The sequence below is a fragment of the Theropithecus gelada genome, chromosome X, assembly GCF_003255815.1.
Source record: "Theropithecus gelada isolate Dixy chromosome X, Tgel_1.0, whole genome shotgun sequence".
Lineage (NCBI taxonomy): Eukaryota > Metazoa > Chordata > Mammalia > Primates > Cercopithecidae > Theropithecus > Theropithecus gelada.
The window spans coordinates 17,824,324-17,843,074 of record NC_037689.1 but is presented as its reverse complement, the minus strand read 5'-3'; the positions used below and the strand labels follow the sequence as shown (position 1 = coordinate 17,843,074).

General features: G+C 45.5%; 1 protein-coding gene across 1 annotated transcript in view; it reads left to right on the top strand.

Annotated features, from left to right (window-relative positions):
• Positions 1-257: 257 nt before the first annotated feature.
• The window catches only part of NYX (nyctalopin), a 26,743-nt gene continuing 8,249 nt past the window's right edge, over positions 258-18,751 (top strand). The window contains exons 1-2 of the mRNA XM_025373383.1: positions 258-314; positions 647-724. Of these exons, the coding sequence (XP_025229168.1) occupies positions 688-724 (37 nt within the window). The 5' untranslated portion in view covers positions 258-314; positions 647-687. The remainder of the gene's footprint in view (positions 315-646; positions 725-18,751) is intronic.

The window sequence follows — 18,751 nt, the reverse complement described above, 5'->3', positions numbered from 1 at the left end:
AAGCCGATTGGTATGTCAGCAAAATCTGTCACTGGCTTTAGTGATTCGAAAGGCAGACACATTCTTTCATCTCTGTTAATCCTCATCTGATACAGAGGATTTTCCTGCCATTAAATCTGGAGAAAGAAAAATAAGCACTCAAACCTGCACAAGCAACTATGCCTCTTCACCCCTTGCTCCCGCCCCCCGACCCCCACCTTCACTTCTCTCTCAGACCATTTTTAGCATTTGTGACTGCCTGACTTGGGAGATGGATGGGCTGGGGGAGTGGAGGGGCACCTCAGAGGAGCGGGACCAGACAGACTCCCAAGACGGTAAGCAACATTTGAGTACCATTCATTAATGCTTCTCTGCAGGGGTTTCCTCTCCATCCATTTCCTTGCTGGGTTGTCAGTGATGCCATCTGAGTTGCTGTCAGGGCTGTAGCCTGGCGAAGGGTTTCCTAATGGATCCAAGCTGCCCATTTGCGGGGAGCTGCTGAGTGCCTGTTGTTACTGGTTTGTCTTAGCCCAACACCAGGGTCATTAGGAAGGAAGGGATGTAAGGAAGAAAGAAAGGCAGGGCATTCAGGAGGAAGTGTGGAGGCGTGGGAGGGTTCTCACAGGGCCCTCCCGGGCACTAGGTGACCTGTCCTTTCTCCCCTCAGGTAGGGATCCCACGGCTGGCTGGTCCTAAGCCACCGGGTGGATGAAAGGCCGAAGGATGTTAGTCCTGCTTCTGCATGGTGAGTTCTCCTGCTGGTGGGTGCAGGGGTTGGGAAGAGGCATGGAAGCCACAGAGTTTCTGCCCAAGGAGTCTTTAAAGTGGCTTCTGGGACAGCTGTATCTGGACACTTCTGATCAGGTTTCACTGACCCTGTGATTGTGGGGGAGGGGATAGAGAAAGCAAGAAAACAGCAGGTGGTGGGGGTTTTTCTTTGCTTAAAACAAAACTCCTGAGCCGAATATATGAAACAGTCCTCTTGGTGATTTTCTTATTCTAATTTCAGATATGAATTCATTGGTGTAATAACCAAAAGCTACAGTTCTACAGTGGTTTTTTTCTTTTCTTTTCTTTTTTTTTTTTTTTTTTTTTTTGAGATGGAGTCTCGCTCTGTCACCCAGGCCGGGGTGCAGTGACATGGCTCTTGGCTCACTGCAACCTCTGCCTCCCAGGTTCAAGTGATTCTTGTGCCTCAGCCTCCTGAGTAGCTGGAACTACAGGCACCTGCCACCATGCCCAGCTAATTTTTTGTATTGTTAGTAAAGACGGGGTTTCGCCATGTTGCCCAGGCTGGTCTTGAACTCTTGACCTCAGGTGATCCGCCTGCCTTGGCCTCCCAAAGTGCTGGGATTACAGGCGTGAACCACCATGCCCGGCCTACAGTGGTTTCTAATCACATTATTTTAAACTCATTTAGTTAAAAACAAAAGTCCCTTAAAAAAAACCATCTTCCTAAAGGAAAAAGAAGAAATGAAAAATGTCTTAGAATTGTGGGATTATGGGATATTGAAGTTATTTGTCAAAGTTTCTCGCTCTGCTATGTGCACTTTAATATACCAAGAAGACTTGTTATGAAATATTTTGCCCGGCTCTAGCTGTTCCAATCTGACTGAGATAGCCTGAGGAAAAATCCTTTAAATTCTTCAGTAAATGATTCTACACAAAGAATCTGTTTTTTTCTAACCCTCGAGTGAATTTAATTCTTTGAGATATGATCTATGTAATAGACTTCTGTATGCGATGCTGGTAGAGAACATTTTACCGGATCATTCTAAAACGGGAGTAATGGAGTTTTCTTCTTCTTTATTCCACGTTTTCAAAAACCAGAACTTGCTCTGTTCAGTCACCCAACAGGCATACACTGTGTGCCTTCAATACGCTCAAGGGATGTTTATGAGGGATATAATAGCATGGTCTTTGTCCTTGAGAAAATTCTTTTATAAGAGATTCAATAAATAAGCAATAAAAAAAAATTGGAGCAAGGCACATGGAACGCTGTGATAAATAGGACATGACTTCCTACCTCGAGGAGGCTCTAAAGAACGGAGGTTGATATTTATATAATTACTAACAGCCAACTTCTTGCCATTCCTCCTACCTTGAAAAAATATGAAATTTGATTGACTCATTGGGATAGACCGTTTGCTTCCAACAGCCAGTATCATTTTAAACGTGCACCAAAAGCTCTACCGTTCCTCACAGAAAGCAGACAGTATTCATAGCCCGCACACTGCAAAACAGGAACTGTCCCCGCTACAGAAACCCGAAATATATCCAGACTTCTTGTGACAAGTTGGAGAGCTCAGCGGTGACATCATTTGCTAACAATAGATGCACTTAAAATTAATGACCATCTCCACATCCCCTGGCACTTTAATTTAAAACACACTCTAGCAAGCACAGAGAATATTTCTCTGACTGCGAGTCACAAGCAATACGGACAATATGTTCCCGAGAAGCAGGCGGGGATAGTGCTCTACCTCCTTGGCCAGAAAAAAAATGACTAAGTGAGCCTCACAAAACAAGACCTTGGGAAAATCAGAAGTGGCTCGCAACAGGGAAATTTGGGGCAAGAGAAATTCTCCTCTGGACACACAGGGCTCCTGGAAGTGCCCCACTTCTCAGATGCATAAGTGCAAATACCTCCACCTCCTCCCCCCATGTTAACCCTTGGGGTCTTCCCGCTGTTCACAGCATAATATCTGAACCCCTTAACTTGCTTTACAGGGTCTTTCACATGTGACTTCCTCTACACTGAGTCTTCAAAGAGGGTCAGGGGTTGTGTGTTTGTGTTTTTGTGTGTGTGTGTGTTTCTTTTGAGACAGGGTCTCACTCTGTTGCCCAGGCTGGAGTGGAGTGGCACGATCTCGGCTCACTGCAACCTCTGCCTCCTGGGTTCAAGTGATTCTCGTGCCTCAGTCTCTGGAGTAGCTGGGATTATAGGCGTGCGCCACCACTACACCCGGCTAATTTTTGTATTTTTAGTAGAGATGGGGTTTCACCATGTTGGCCAGGCTGGTCTTGAACTCATGGCCTCAAGTGATCTGCCTGCCTTGGCGTTCCAAAGTGCTGGGATTACAGGTGTGAGCCACTGTGCCCCACCAAGATTTGCATTTTAAAGGAAGTCTATAGGAAATAGAATCACAATGAGATGCCACTCATACAACTAGAATGCCTACATGTTTTGCTTTGTTTTTTGTTTGAATAGGGTCCTACTTTGTTGACCAGGCTGAAGTGTAGTGGTACTATCTTGGCTCACTGCAACCTCCGCCTCCCGGGTTCACGCGATTCTCGTGCCTCAGCCTCCCGAGTAGCTGGGATTACAGGTGCCCCCCACCATGCTCTGCTAATTTTTGTATTTTTAATAGATGCGGGGTTTTGCCATGTTGACCAGGCTGTTTTTGAACTCCTGACCTCAGGTGATCCACCTGTCTCGGCCTCCCAAAGTGCTGGGATTGCAGATGTGAGCCACTGCACCCGGCCTTGATTTCATTTCTGTGAAGTTCTAAAACAGGCAAAACTAACCTGTAGTTCAGAAAGCAGATCAGTGGTTGCCTGGAGCCAGAGGTGGAGAAAGGACTGAAGTCAAAGGAGCCTGAGGAAACTTTCTGGGTGGTAGAAATGTTTTAAGTGTTTTTGCTGTTGCTGTTGTTGTTGTTGTTGTTCTGAGACAGGGTCTTGCTCTGTTGCCCAGGCTGGAGTGCAGTGGTACGATTATGGCTCACTGCAGCCTCAACTTCCTGGGCTCAAAGCATCCTCCCACCTCAGCTTCCCGAGTAGCTGGGACTAAACATGCACCACCATGCCGGCTAATTCTTGTTTTTTGTTGTAGAGATGGGGTTTCGCCATGTTGCCCTGGCTGGTTTTGAACTCCTGACCTCAAGCAATTTTTCTGCCTCGGCCTCCCAAAGTGCTGGGTGCCCGTCCAGACATGTTCTAAGTCTTGATTGGGGTGGTGGTTACACAGGCATGTATACATTTATTATACTTACTGAACTGCACACTTAAAATGGGTACATTTTATTGTAAGTAAAGTATACCTTAATCAACTTGATTTAAAAGAAAAAAAGAAGGCTGGAGGGAGAGAGTGGCTGTACCAGAAGCAGAAAAAATCCTTCACTGTCCACAGTCAGGCACTGTGGTGTGTCAGGCACTGTGGTGTATCAGGCAATATGTATGTGAGATTCATCAATGTTATTATGTGGGTTAGAGTAGTTTTTTCCTTTTGATTGCCTAGTAATATTCATTTGTACAGACTGACTGGTTAGTTTATCCATTCCCCTATTGTTGGGCATTTGTTTCCAGTTTGAGGTGATTGTTAATACTTAGGCCCGGAGGACTTTCTGGGGCCTTGCGTTCTTCTCCTTAGATGGGACAGATGTTCATCTCCACGTTTCACCAGACCTGCGAGGCCAACAGCAGACTACCCCTCTGGAAACATGGATTTCTCCATCCCTTATGACTTACGTTAACCAGCAAAACTGCAGCTCAAATCCTTTCTTTCCTGTCACAAAAGGTACCTGCATGGGGTGCAAACCAAGTTCTGGGGTCACAGGAGGCCAAAGGCCACGGCATGGTCTTCGCTACTGCACTTCTGTTTCCTCCAGCCAGTCTTGTTTTGAAGATCCAGCATTGGGTTTTGGTCCGAGGAGCTACTTGGTAGCATTTGCCAAGAATGGAAGGAGAATGATTTCTAGAGCCAAGGTAGCTAAATAGATTTTGCTGAAACCAGAAATTTGACCATATTTTCCCTTGCTATTTTTGGTTTCATGAGGAACAAGTTCTTTTAAAACAATGAGAATAAAGAAACATTCCAACCTCAGTCTGTGGTTGGAAACACCAAGTAACTGTTCTCCTAGCAAACCTCAAGGTGGGAAAGCACATATTTGAAAAGCCGAGGGCTTAGGAAAGAGAAACTGCTCAGCTGGTCTGCATTAGACCTCATTATGCGGTGCCTGAGGCTGGCCATCCCTGCCTCCTTGCAGCTCAGGGGCTGGCCAGGACACCCGAAAAGGACACGCAAGCAGGGAGCCATTTCTGGTGTTTATTTTCCCAGATTCAGGGACACTTTGTAACATTTTTAAAAAACTGAAGTAAAATTCACACAAGATAAAATTAACTGTTAACTATCTTATTTTCTTCTTCTTCTTCTTCTTTTTTTTTTTTTTTTTTTTGAGATGGAGTCTTGCTCTGTCGCCCAGGCTGGAGTGCAGTGGCACGTTCTCTGCTCACTGCAACCTCCACCTCCCAGGTTCAAGCTATTCTCCTGCCTCAGCCTCCCAAGTAGCTGGAACTACAGGCACACACCACCACGCCCAGCTAATTTTTGTATTTTTAGTAGAGACAGGGTTTCACCATGTTGGCCAGGCTGGTCTCAAACTCCTGACCTCAGATGATCCACCCGCCTTGGCCTCCCAAAGTGCTGGGATTATAGGCATGGGCCACTGCACCCAGCCCATTAACCATCTTAAAGTGTACAATTTGGTGGCATCTAGCACATTCTCAATGTTGTGCAACCATCACCTCTACCTAGTTCCAAGACATTTTAGTCTCCCCAAAAGGAAACCCCATGTCTATTAAGCAGTCACTCCCCATTCTTCCCTCTCCTCAGCCCCTGACAACCATGAATCTACTTTGTGTCTTTATGGATTGGCATATTCTGGACATTTCCTATAAAGGGAATCATAAAGTATGTGGCCTTGTATGACTGGCTTCTGTCACTCAGCATGTTTTGGAGGTCCATCTATGTTGTAGCATGTGTCAGTCCTTCATTCCTTTTTATTGTTTGTTTTTGAGACAGGGTCTCGCTTTGTCACCCAAGCTGGAGTGCGGTGCCATGATCACAGCTCACTGCAGCCTGGACCTCCCAGGCTCAAGAGATTCTCCTGCCTCAACCCCCCAAGTGGCTGAGACTACAGGCACGCTTCTCCACCAAGCCCAGCTAATTTTTATATTTTTAGTAGAGATGGAGTTTCACCATGTTGCCCAGGCTGGTCTTGAACTCCTGGACTCAAGCAATCTGCCTACCTTGGCCTCTCAAAGTGTTGGGATTATAGGCGTGGGCCACCGTGCCAGGCCTTCATTCCTTTTTAAGGCCAAATAATACTCCGTTGTATAGCTATGTCACATTTGCTTATCCATCCATTGACTGATGGACATTTACTGTTTCTACCTTGGGCTTTTGTGAATAATGCTGCTGTGAACATGCACGTGCAACTGTCTCTTTGAGACCTTGCTGTCAAGTCCTCTAGGTATATGCCTAGGCATGGAATTGCTGGTCATATAGTAACTCTACATTACACTTTGTGATTCTTTATATCACACAGATGAATCCCATTTTTATAAAATTGGTGCATCTAGACCCTTGATTTTTGACTTTGGCTGCATATTGTAATCACCTGTGGAGCTTTAAACATACCAATGCCTGATCCCACCCCTGAAGATTCTGATGTAATTGATCTGATGTATGGCCTGGGTGCTGTGAGTTTTCAAAGCTCCATAAGGCGATTCTAATGTTCAGCCTTGGAAATGAACCATCCTAGACTCCAGACTCCTCTTTGCGGCCTACCCCGAGTAATAACTTCAGTATTCTGACAACTGGTGTCATGCTTTCCATTCTAGGGCAGATTTCCACATAGTCCTTTTTTTTTTTTTTTTTTTTTTTTTTTTTTTGAGATGGAGTCTCTGTCGCCCAGGCTGGAGTGCAGTGGTGCAATCTCAGCTCACTGCAACCTCCGCCTCCCAGGTTCAAGCGATTCTTCTGCCTCAGCCTCCCGAGTAGCTGGGACTACAGGTGCATGCCACCACGCCTGAATAATTTTTGTATTTTCAGTAGAGACAGGGTTCACCATATTGGCCAGGCTGGTCTTGAACTCCTTACCTTGTGATCCGCCCACCTCGGCCTCTCAAAGTGCTGGGATTACAGGTGTGAGCCACCATGCCCAGCCGATCCTTTTTTTAAAGACGGGATCTCACTCCATCGCCTAGGTTGGAGTGCAGTGTCACAGGTACAGCTCACTGCGGCCTCGACCTCCCCAGCTCAAGCAATCTTCCCACCTCAGCCTCCCAAGTAGCTAGGAGTACAGGTGTGCATCATCATACCTGGCTAATTTTCGTATTTTTTGTAGAGATGAGGTCTTGCCATGTTGCCCAGGCCCATCTTGAACTTCTGGGCTCAAATGATCCTCCCACCTTGGCTTCCCAAAGTGCTGGGATCACAGGCATGAGCCACTGCACCTGGCCTCTGTATGGTCTTTGAAGGATTTGTGCCTTGATGAGGTTTAATCCTGTGACAAGAATGGTTCATAGAGCCCACACCTAGCTTGGGCCAGTGTTTTCACAGCTATGTCAAACAACAAGACACATCGGTCCCCCATAACTGTCCACACATTACAGATGAGGAAACTGAGAGAGGTTGTCTGAGTTTTTTTTGTTTGTTTTTTGTTTTTTTGAGACGGAGTCTCACTCTGTTGCTCAGGCTGGAGTGCAGTGGTGCGATCGCGGCTCACTACAACCTCTACCTCCTGGATTCAAGTGATTCTCCTGCCTCAGCCTCCTGAGTAGCTGGGATTACAGGCGACCACCACCACACCCGGCTAATTTTTTGTATTTTTAGTGAAGACAGGGTTTCACCATGTTGGTCAGGCTGGTCTCGAACTCCTGACCTCAGGTGATCCACCTGCTTCGGCCTCCCAGAGTGCTGGGATTACAGGCGTGAGTCACTGCGCCCAGCCTGAGGATTTTTCTTTTTTTTTTTTTTAAGCAGTATGAGAGAACAGGGATGAGAGTTAGTATCCTCAGAGTTTATGAGAGAACTAGGTCAAGAGGCTGTGCCCTCGGGGTGAGTATTTTAAGACCGAATGTTCTGGAAAGCCTTGCATGTGAATCCCGGAGTGATGACAGAGGCTGGCTGAGTAGGGACCTGTCATGAGCCCAGGGCAGTCCTGCTACATTTGTTTCTCATCTTCCCCTCCCTACCTCACACTGGGATAAAAAGCACTGAAGCCTTTTTCCAATTTCCAGATGGATCCTTACCCAAAATACCGGTGCAAGAAGAGAAATTGCTAAGCAACTGCCAAATGAGTTTCACCTTCTCTTTTCACAAACTGTAATCTTTATTTTTAATTTGGTAAATGTTTTTCTGGCCAAGGTATTCCCATGGAACTCAGCTCTGAATAGCCAAGGAGACTTGTTTTTGGAATGCTCACTGCTGATTCCGGGAGAGGCTATTTTTTCATTTGGATTCAGCAAAACCAGGGATGTCCTAAACAGTGTTTGATTTGATGTTATGTATTTCCTGTCAGTGAATGGGGAGCAGTTTCCTTTTGGTTGAGGGGTGCTGCATGGTCCTGAATTTGAGTTGTTTTCTCTGCTAAGGTGAAGAGGTCACTGGCCGGGTGCAGTGGCTCATGCCTGTAATCCCAGCACTTTGGGAAGCTGAGGAGAGCAGATCACTTGACCAGATGGTTCAAGACCAGCCTGGTCAACATGGTGGAACCCCGTCTCTACTAAAGATACAAAAATTAGTTGGGCATGGTGGTGCATGCCAGTAGTTCCAGCTACTTTCGAGACTAGGCAGGAGAATCGCTTGAACCCGGGAGGTGGAGGTTGCAGTGAGCCAAGATCCTGCCATTGCATCATGTGGTTCTTCAGGAAAAGAGGAGAGGCCAGGAAGAGGGAGATGGTTCTAGAGAGATTAAGGGAGCCTGTCTGATTCAGGATATTGCTCAGGACTCTTGTTGCAAAGCATCTACTCTAGGTCGTCGAAGTCAAGGAGTTTACTTAGGGACATTAGGTATTCTCAGGCTTCCTACTAGAGGCCACACTGCCCAGAGCAATGCCCAAACCAGGAAGTGCCCAGCTCCAGCAAAAACCCTGTGGTCACTGCCATTGGTGGCCATATCTGGCAGCTCCAGGGAATCATGTTGGGTACTGGGTGCCAGAAATGCAAGCCTAAAAGCCCCTGCCACCATTCTGGCCAGACATTGGTTTCTGCCTGGTACCTACTTCTGAATCCAAGTCTCACTGGGTGTCTGATTGACAAGGCTATGTCACATGCCTGAGCCCTAACTGCAAACGGAGTTGAGAAAGAAAGTTTCTGGCTTCCATCGTGAGGAGGCAGGACTTACGATGTTGGAAATTCCCTAAATGTAGAAAGAGTGCTTAAATGGTGCTGGGGAGCCAGAACACATGCTATGGTCTGAATGTTTGTGACCCTCATTCCCCACCCAATTCATATATTGAATCCAACTCTCCAAGATGAAGGTATTAGGAGGTGGGGCCTTTTGGAGGGGATTAGGTCCTGAGAGTGTAACCCTCACAAATGGAATTAGTGCCCTCATAAAAGAGGCCTCAGAGGCCGGGCTCGGTGGCTCATGCCAGTAATCCCAGCACTTTGGGAGGCTGAGGTGGGCAGATCACCTGAGCTCAGGAGTTCACACCAGCCTGGGCAACATGGTGAAACCCCGTCTCTATTAAAAATACAAAATTAGCTGGGCATGGTGGTGCATGCCTGTAATCCCAGCTACTCAGGAGGCTGAGGCAGGAGAATCGCTTGAACCCGGGAGGCAGAGGCTGCAGTGAGCCGAGATCATGCCATTGCCCTCTAGCTTGGGCAACAAGAATGAAACTCCGTCTCAAAAAAAAAAAAAAAAAAAATGGTTTCAGAGAGCTCCACCATGTGAGGACACAGTGAGAAGACAACTGTCTATAAGCCAAGAAGTGGGCCCTCGGCAGACACAGAATCTGCCTTGCTCTTGGATTTTCCAGCCTCCAGAACTGTGAGAAATCAATTTCTGTTGTTTGTAAGCCACCAAGTCTACGGTAGTGTGTTACGGCAGCCTGAACTGATTAAGATAATACACCAGCTTCTTCACCTTGCCCTTTGCTCCTGCTCCCCCATAACTTTGACCCGCACATGGCTTTGGTACAAACCCCAGCCCCAAAGCTAGACAGGTTGGTGCTCACATGACCTTACTGACCAGTCATTCAGTGCCTATTCCATTTTCACGGAGAAGGAATGAATCTAATTAGCTCTGTTTAGGTCAAAGTGTTCATCTGTGGTGCAAACAGCTGTGGCTGGGAGGAGGTGGCAGAGACACATGGAACTCTGAGTGGGGTATTTTTTCTTAGAGGCAGTGGTTGGCAACACCTGCTGTCAGACTGTGGCAAATGAAAGCTACAAGGACTCTCAAAGACCAGAATGTGCAGTGTCTTAGTCTATTTCATGCTGCTGTAACAGTACTAGAGACTGGGCAATTTATAAAGAACAGATACTTACTTCTTACAGTTCTGGAGATTGGGAAGTCTAGGATTGAGGGGCTCACATCAAGTAAAAGCCTTCATGCGGCGCCATCCCATGGCGGAAGGTGGAAGTGTGAGAGAGCAAGAGGGGGCTGAACCTGCTTTTATAACAAATCTACTTTTGCAATAATGACATTAATCCATTCATGAGAGCAGAGGCCTCACGACCTAACCACCTCTTAAAGAGCCCACCTCTCAACATGATTGCAGTGGGGTTTAAGTCTCCAACACGTGAACTCAGGAGGGCATATCCAAACCATAGTATGCAGTTTCTTCAGTTTACAGTTAAAGCAATGAAAGTTCAGAAAGGCTAGGTGTGTGGGGTGTGAGATAGTACAGTACAGTGAAAAACAAACAAAGGTTGGCATCATTTAACCGCCCTGAACCTCAGTTTCCTCTTTCATGAGAAGAGAAGAATAATCCTTATCTTGTATGGCTGTCATATTAAATGGAATAATGTCCATAGCAAGCTCAGCCCTGAGCAAATTCTTTTTGAGACGGAGTCTCACTCTATTGCCCAGGCTGGAGTGCAGTTGCATGATCTTGGCTCACTGCAGCCTCTGCCACCCGGATTCAAGTGATTCTCCTGCCTCAGTCCCCCTCTCCGCAAGGAGCTGGGACTACAGGTGCATGCCACCATGCCCAACTAATTTTTGTATTTTTAGTAGAGATGGGGTTTCACCATGTTGGCCAGGCTGGTCTCAAACTCCTGACCTCAAGAGATCCACCCACCTCAGCCTCCCAAAGTGCTGGGATTATAGGCATGAGCTACCACGCCCGGCCCTAAGCAAACTCTTATTAAAAGCTTGTTGTTGGGCGGGGCGCGGTGGCTCACACCTGTAATCCCAGCACTTTGGGAGGTCGAGGCGGGTGGCTCATGAGGTCAGGAGATTGAGACCATCCTGGCTGACATGGTGAAACCCCGTCTCTACTAAAAATATAAAAAATTAGCCGGGCGTGGTGGCAGGCGCCTGTAGTCCCAGCTACTTGGGAGGCTGAGGCAGGAGAATGGCGTGAACCTGGGAGGCGGAGCTTGCAGTGAGCTGAGATCGCGCCACTGCACTCCAGCCTGGGCGACAGAGCGAGACTCCATATCAAAAAAAAAAGCTGGTTGTTGGCCAGGTGCGGCGGCTCATGCCTGTAATCCAGGACTTTGGGAGACCAAAGTGGGCGGATCACCTGAAGTCAGGTGTTCAAGACTAGCCTGGCCAACATGGTGAAACCCCGCCTCTACCAAAAATACAAAAAAATTAGCCGGGTGTGGTGGCAGGTGCCTGTAGTTCCAGCTACTTGGGAGGCTGAGGCAGGAGAATCACTTGAACCCAAGAGGTGGAGGTTGCAGTGAGCCAAGATGGCACCACTGCACCCCAGCGTGGGCAACAGAACAAGACTCCATCTCAAAAAACAACACCACCACCAACGACAACAAAAAGCTCATTGTTATAAGAGCAAAAGAAACCCATACAATTTAATTAATTTGAGTAGTATTATACATGTTCTTATTACCCAGATAACATATGTTACCACAGTACCTAAACTACGTCCTGTAGATATTTGCTGTCATTTGGGGTTGCTTCCATCTGTAGGTCTTGTTCTGTCGAGCTGCCCCGAGCCACTCCCAGCAGCTCTGTTCTAGGACTGCACGTAAATGTTATCATATAGGCTGTGTGCAGTGGCTTACGCCTGTAATCCCAGCACTTTGGGAGGCCGAGGCAGGTAGATCTCCTGAGGTCAGGAATTCGAGACCAGCCTGACCAACATGGTGAAACCCCATCTCTACTAAAAATACAAAAATTATCTGGGTGTGGTGGTGGGTGCCTGTAATCCCAGCTATTCGGGAGGCTGAGGCAGAAGAATCACTTGAACCCGGGAGGTGGAGGTTGCAGCGAGCCGAGCCGAGATCACGCCATTGCACTCTAGCCTGGACGACAAGAGCAAAACTCCGTCTCAAAAAAAAAAAAAAAAAAAAAAAAACCAAAACGAAAAAGTGTCAGGTGCGGTGGCTCACACCTGTAATCCCAGCACTTCGGGAGGCTGAGGAGGGTGGATCATGAGGTCAGGTGTTTGAGACCAGGCTGGCCAACATGGTGAAACCTCGTCTCTACTAAGAGTACAAAAATTAGCCAGGCATGGTGGTGTGTGCCTGTAATCCCAGCTACTCGGGAGGCCGAGGCAGGAGAATTGCTTGAACCCAGGAGGCAGAGGTTGCAGTGAGCCGAGATTGCACCACTATACTCCAACCTGGGTGACAGAGTGATACTCCATCTTTGAAAAAAAAAAAAAAAGAAAAAAAAAGAAAAAAAAATGTCATTGTATAGTATGTTTCTTTTGTGTCAAGTTTCTTTTAACATGTTTTTATTGCTTGTAGTTTGTTCCTTTTATTGCTGAGTAGTATTCTACTCTACAAATAAATTATAATTTATTTCTCCATTCTACTGTTGGGTAATTTCTACTTTTTATCAATTATAAATTAGCCTTTATGAACATTCTTCTATAGTCTCTTTGTGGACTTTTTTTTTTTTTTTTTCATTTTTCTTGGGCAAATACCTAGGAGTGGAATTGCTGAGTCACATGACAGGCATATGTTTAGCTTTAATAGATATTGCCAAAGTTTTACAAAGCTATGGAACTATTTTACACTCCCATCAACTATGCGAAAGAATCTAGTTGTTCTCCATCCTCATCAACATCTGGGGTTATCAGTCTTTTGAATTTTAGCATTCTAGTGAATGTGTAGGGAAATCTCACTATAGTTTTAATTTGCATTTCTCTGATGGCTAATGATGCTGAACACCTTTTCATGTGCTTAATGGCCATGTAATATATTCTATTTTTTTTTTTTCCAGACAAGGTTTCACCCTGTCACCCAGGATGGAGTGCGATGGTGCCATTTCAGCTCACTGCGGCCTCTGCCTCCTGGGTTCAAGTGATTCTCCTGCCTCAGTCTCCTGAGTAGCTGGGATTACAGGCACCCTCTACCACGTCTGGCTAATTTTTGTATTTTTAGCAGAGATGGGGTTTTGCCATGTTGGCCAGGCTATTCTCGAACCCCTGACCTCAGGTGATCTGCCCACCTCGGCCTCCCAAAGTGCTGGGATTACAGGCATGAGCCACTACACCCGGCCTATTCTTTTGTCAAGCATTCAAGTCTTTTATCCATTTTTTAAAATAAATTTTTAAAAATTTTATTCTTCTTCTTCACTGGCAAAGTGAAAGCAATCACCCATTTTTACTTAATTGTCTTTTCATTATTCATTTGTAGGAGTTATTTTTACATTCTGTATAGTCATATATATAAGACATACCTACATACATACAATTTATATTTAAAGTGTATCCTCATGAAACTATCACCACAATCAAGATAATGAACATATCCATCACCCCCAAGAATCATGCCCCATTATAACCTCTCCCTCCTACCCTTCTCTGCCTCCCTACTCATCCCCAGGCGACCCCTGATCATTCTGTTACTATAGATTAGTTTGCAGTTTCTAGAATTTTATGTAAGTGGAATCACACAGTATATACTCTTTCTTTTTTTGATCTGGCTCCTTTCACTCGGCAGAATTATCACGATTCATCCATGTTGCAGGTATCAATAGTCATTCCTTTTTTTGGCAATTTTAACATTATTTTTTTCTCTTTCATTTTTTAAAATTTCCATAGGTTTTTTGGGAACAGGTGGTATTTGGCTACATGAGGAAGTTCTTTAGTGGTGATTTGTGATATTTTGGTGCACTCATCACCTGAGCAACAAACACTGAAACCAAATTATAGTCTTATCCCTCACCCCCCTCCCACCCTTTCCCTCTGAGTCCCCAAAATCCATTGTATCATTCTCATGCCTTTGCATCCTCATAGCTTAGCTCTCACTTATGAGTGAGAACATATGGTGTTCGGTTTTCCATTCCTCAGTTACTTCACTTAGAATAATAGTCTCCAATCCCATCCAGGTTGCTGTGAATGCCATTAATTTATTCCTTTTTATGGCGGAGTAGTATTCCATCACATATATATACCACAGTTTCTTTATCCACTTGTTAACTGATGGACATTTGGGCTGGTTCCATATTTGTGCAATTGCGAATTATGCTGCTATAAACATGTGTGTGCAAGTATCTTTTTCATATAATGACTTCTTTTCCTCTGGGTAGACACCCAGTAGTGGGATTGCTGGATCAAATGGTTCTACTTTTAGTTATTTAAGGAATATCCACACTGTTTTCCATAGTGGTTGTACCAGTTTACATTCCCACCAGCAGTGTAGAAGTGTTCCCTGTTCACCACATCCACACCAACATCTACTATTTTTTGATTTATTGCTTATGGCCATTCTTGCAGGAGCAAGGTGGTTTTGCATTATGGTTTTGATTTGCATTTCCCTGATCATTAGTGATGTTGAACATTTTTTCTTTTTTCTTTTTTTCCTGAGACAGAGTCTCACTCTGTCATCCAGGCTGGAGTGCAGTAGTACGATCTCAGCTCACTGCAACCTCTGCCTCCTGGGTTCAAGCAATTCTCCTGCCTCAGTTTCCCAAGTAGCTGGGATTACAGGTACAGGCCACCACGCCTAATTTTTGTATTTTCATTAGAGACAGGGTTTCACTGTGTTGGCCAGGCTGGTCTTGAACTCCTGATCTTGTGATCCACCCACTTCATCCTCCCAAAGTGCTGGCATTACAGGCGTGAGCCTCCGTGCCTGGCCAAGCATTTTTTCATGTTTCTTGACCATTTGTACATCTTTTTTTGTGAACTGTCCAATAGTCATTCCTTTTGATTGCTGAGTGATATTCCATTGTATGGCTATATCATTTGTTTGCCCATTCAACTCTTTTTTTTTGTTTTTGTTTTTGAGATGGAGTCTCACTCTGTTGCCCAGGCTAGAGTGCAGTGGTGCAGTCTTGGCTCACTGCAAGCTCCACCTCCCGGGTTCACGCCATTCTCCTGCCTCAGCCTCCCAAGTAGCTGGGACTACAGGCGCCCGCCACCATGCCCAGCTAATTTTTGTAGTTTTAGTAGAGACAGGGTTTCACCTTGTTAGCTAGGATGGTCTCGATCTCCTGACCTCGTGATCCGCCCGCCCTGGCCTCCCAAAATGCTGGGATTACAGGGGTGAGCCACCGTGCCCAGCCAGTAGTCTTTTATATTTAGTAGCATACTTACCATTTCCATTGCTTTTTCATCACTCTTTATTCCTTCCTGTAGACCTAATTTTCATCTACCAGCATTTTCCTTCAGACTGAAGAATGTCTTCATTTTTTGTGCAGAAGATCTGCTGGAGAAGAATTTTCTCAGATTTTGTTTATCTGAAAGTATCTCTATTGCCCTTCATTTCTGAAGATATTTTCACTGGAGAGAGACAGAATTCTAGGTTGCCAGATTTTGCTTTTCATTCAGTGCTTAAAGGGCACTAATCCCTTTTTTTTTTTTAAAGACAAGGTCTGGCTCTGTGGCCCAGGCAGGAATTCAGTGGCATGATCTCCACTTACTGCAACCTCTGTATTCTCGCCTCAAGCGATCCTCCCACCTCAGCCTCCCAAGTAGCTGGGACTATAGGCACATGCCACCACACATAGCTAATTTTTGTATTTTTTGGTAGAGACAGGGTTTTGCCATGTTGCCCAGACTGGTCTCAAACTCCTGGGCTCAAGTGATCCACCCACCTCGGCCTCTGAAAGTGCTAGGATTACAGGCATGGGCCACTGTGCCTGGCCACTAATCCCATTCTTGATCATCCACTCTCATGACCTAAGCACCTCTGAAAGTCTCCATCTCCTAATACCATCACTTTGGGGGTTAGAATTTCAACACATAAATTTGGAAGGCGGATATAAACATTCAGACCGTAACTGTGATTCTCTTTTACTGTTTTTTACCCTATGTAACATGTCTTTTTGTTTTGGATACTTTTAAGAATTTTCTATCTTTGTTTCTCAGCAGTTTGGCTATGATGGGCCGTGTGTGTGTGTGTGTGTGTGTGTGTGTGTGTGTGTGTGTGTGTGTATGTGTTTTATGTTACTTGGGGCTTGCTAAGCTTCTTGTTTTAATCAAATTTGGAAACTGTCATCAATTATCTTTTAGCCATATTCTGTATCTTCTCTCCTCTGAGACTCCACATACATGTATATTAGTCTAATTGCTTGATATTGTTCCACAGGTCATTGAGGCTCTGATAATTTTTCCCCCCGTCCTTTTTTTTTTTTTTCTCTCTGTGCTTCACTTTGGTGAATAACTATTGGCCTCTCTTCAAGTTTATGAAGATTTTCTTCTGCAGTGTCTAATCTGCTATTTATCTTATTCAATAATTTTTAAAATTTCAGCTATTGTCTTATTTCAGTACTAAGATTTCTACTGGGTTCCTTTTTAGAGTTTCCATACCTCTTCTAAAATTCAGATTCCCTATGTCTTTGCCCATGATACCCATCTTTTCCTGTAAATTCCTTAACATATTTATAGCAAATCTTTGCTTGGTAATTCCAACACGCAGGTTGTCTGTGAATCCGCTTCTGCTGTTTTTTTTTTTTTTTTTTTGAGACAGAGTCTCGCTCTGCCACCCAGGCTGGAGTGCAGTGGTGTGATCTCGGCTCACTGCAAGCTCTGCCTCCCGGGTTCACGCCATTCTCCTGCCTCAGCCTCCCGAGTAGCTGGAACTACAGGCGCCCACCACTATGCCCGGCTAATTTTTTTGTATTTTTAGTAGAGACGGGGTTTCACTGTGTTAACCAGGATGGTCTCGATCTCCTGACCTCGTGATCCGCCCGCCTCGGCCTCCCAAAGTGCTGGGATTACAGGCGTGAGCCACCGCGCCCGGCCTGTTTTTTTTTTTTCTTCTTGATAAGTGTCATGTTTGCTGCTTCTTCACATGTCTAGTAGTATTTGGTTGTATACTGGATACTGTGGATGGCAGTGGTAGAAACTCTGGATTCTCTTGTCTTCTGTTGAAGAGTGTAGAATTTTGTTTTGGCATTCAGTTAAATTACTGGCAGATCATCTTGATCCCTGAAAGGCTTGGTTTTAGGCTTTTTAAGGGTAGGCCTACTTGAGTTTTGCCCTTAGTCCTGGGAAATGGTCTTCACTCCTGAGGCATGGTCCTTTGGGGTTTCAGTGGAAAGCTCAAGGTATTTGACAAGCTCCTCTAACTTGGCGTACCTTGAACTCTTTTTTTTTTTTTTTTTAAGACAGAGCCTTGCTCTGTTGCCCAGTCTAGAGTGCGGTGGCATGATCTCAGCTCACTGCAATTCTACCTGTAGTCCCAACTACCTGCCCACCGAGTAGCTGGGACTACAGGTGCCTGTCACCACACCTGGCTAATTTTTTTTGTATTTTTAGTAAAGATGAGGTTTTACCATGTTGGCCAGGCTGGTCTCAAACTCCTGACCTCAAGTGATCTGCCTGCCTTGCCCTCCCAAAGTTCTGGGATTATAGGCCTGAACCACCACGCCCAGCCAGGACCTTGAACTCTTAAACTGCCTCCTGTCACTGGGCAATTGCTAAAATCTGTGTTTAGGTCTTTCGGTGTTTAGTTCTTGCTTTCCCCTTGGGCTCCTTGGAGTCATCCCACACATATGCCCTTCAGAACTCAGTCAAAGACATAAGGGGAACCTGTATACCAACTTTGTGGCTCCTCTTTTGAGGCTCCCTATTTTCCATGTTTTCCCTCCTCAATTTCCAGCCACTGTGGCAGCTATAAATGCTGATCTCTAAGCTGTCAGCTTGCTTTCTGCTTTAGCTTCACTCCCCATGTGCTGTGTGGACTTGAAAATGCCCTGAGAGAGCCGGGCCCAGAGGCTCACGCCTGTGAGCCCAGCACTTTGGGAGGCTGAGGCAGGAGGATCTCTTGAGGTCAGGAGTTCAAGACCAGCCTCGGCAACATAGTGACACCTTGTCTCTACAAAACATTAGCTGGGCATGGTGATACATACTTGCAGTCCCAGCTACTTGGGAGGCTCAGGTGAGAGGATTACCCTAGCCCAGGGAGGTCAAGGCTGTGGTGAACCGAGATTGCACCACTGCACTCCAGTATGGGCAACAGAGAGAAGAGACCCTGTCTCAAAAAAAAAAAAAGAAAAGAAAAAGAAAAATAAAATGTCTTGAGAGGAAAAATCAGTTAGATGCACATCTCACCTAGTTTGTGTCTCTTCTTTGAAGGGTTGCATCAACTCTGATTGCCTGTTTTGGTTGTTCTCTGGGGCTTTAAAACAATTTTTTTTTTTTTGAGACACAGTTTCACTCTTGTAGCCTAGGCTGCAGTGCAATGGCACTATCCTGGCTCACTGCAACCTCTGCCTCCCAGGTTCAAGCAATTTTCCTGCCTCAACCTCCTGAGTAGCTGAGATTACAGGTGCCCGCCAACATGCCTGGCTAATTTTTTTTTTTTTTTTTTTGTAGTTTTAGTAGAGACAGGGTTTCTCCATGTTGGTCAGGCTGGTCTCGAACTCCTGACCTCATGTGATTCACCTGCTTC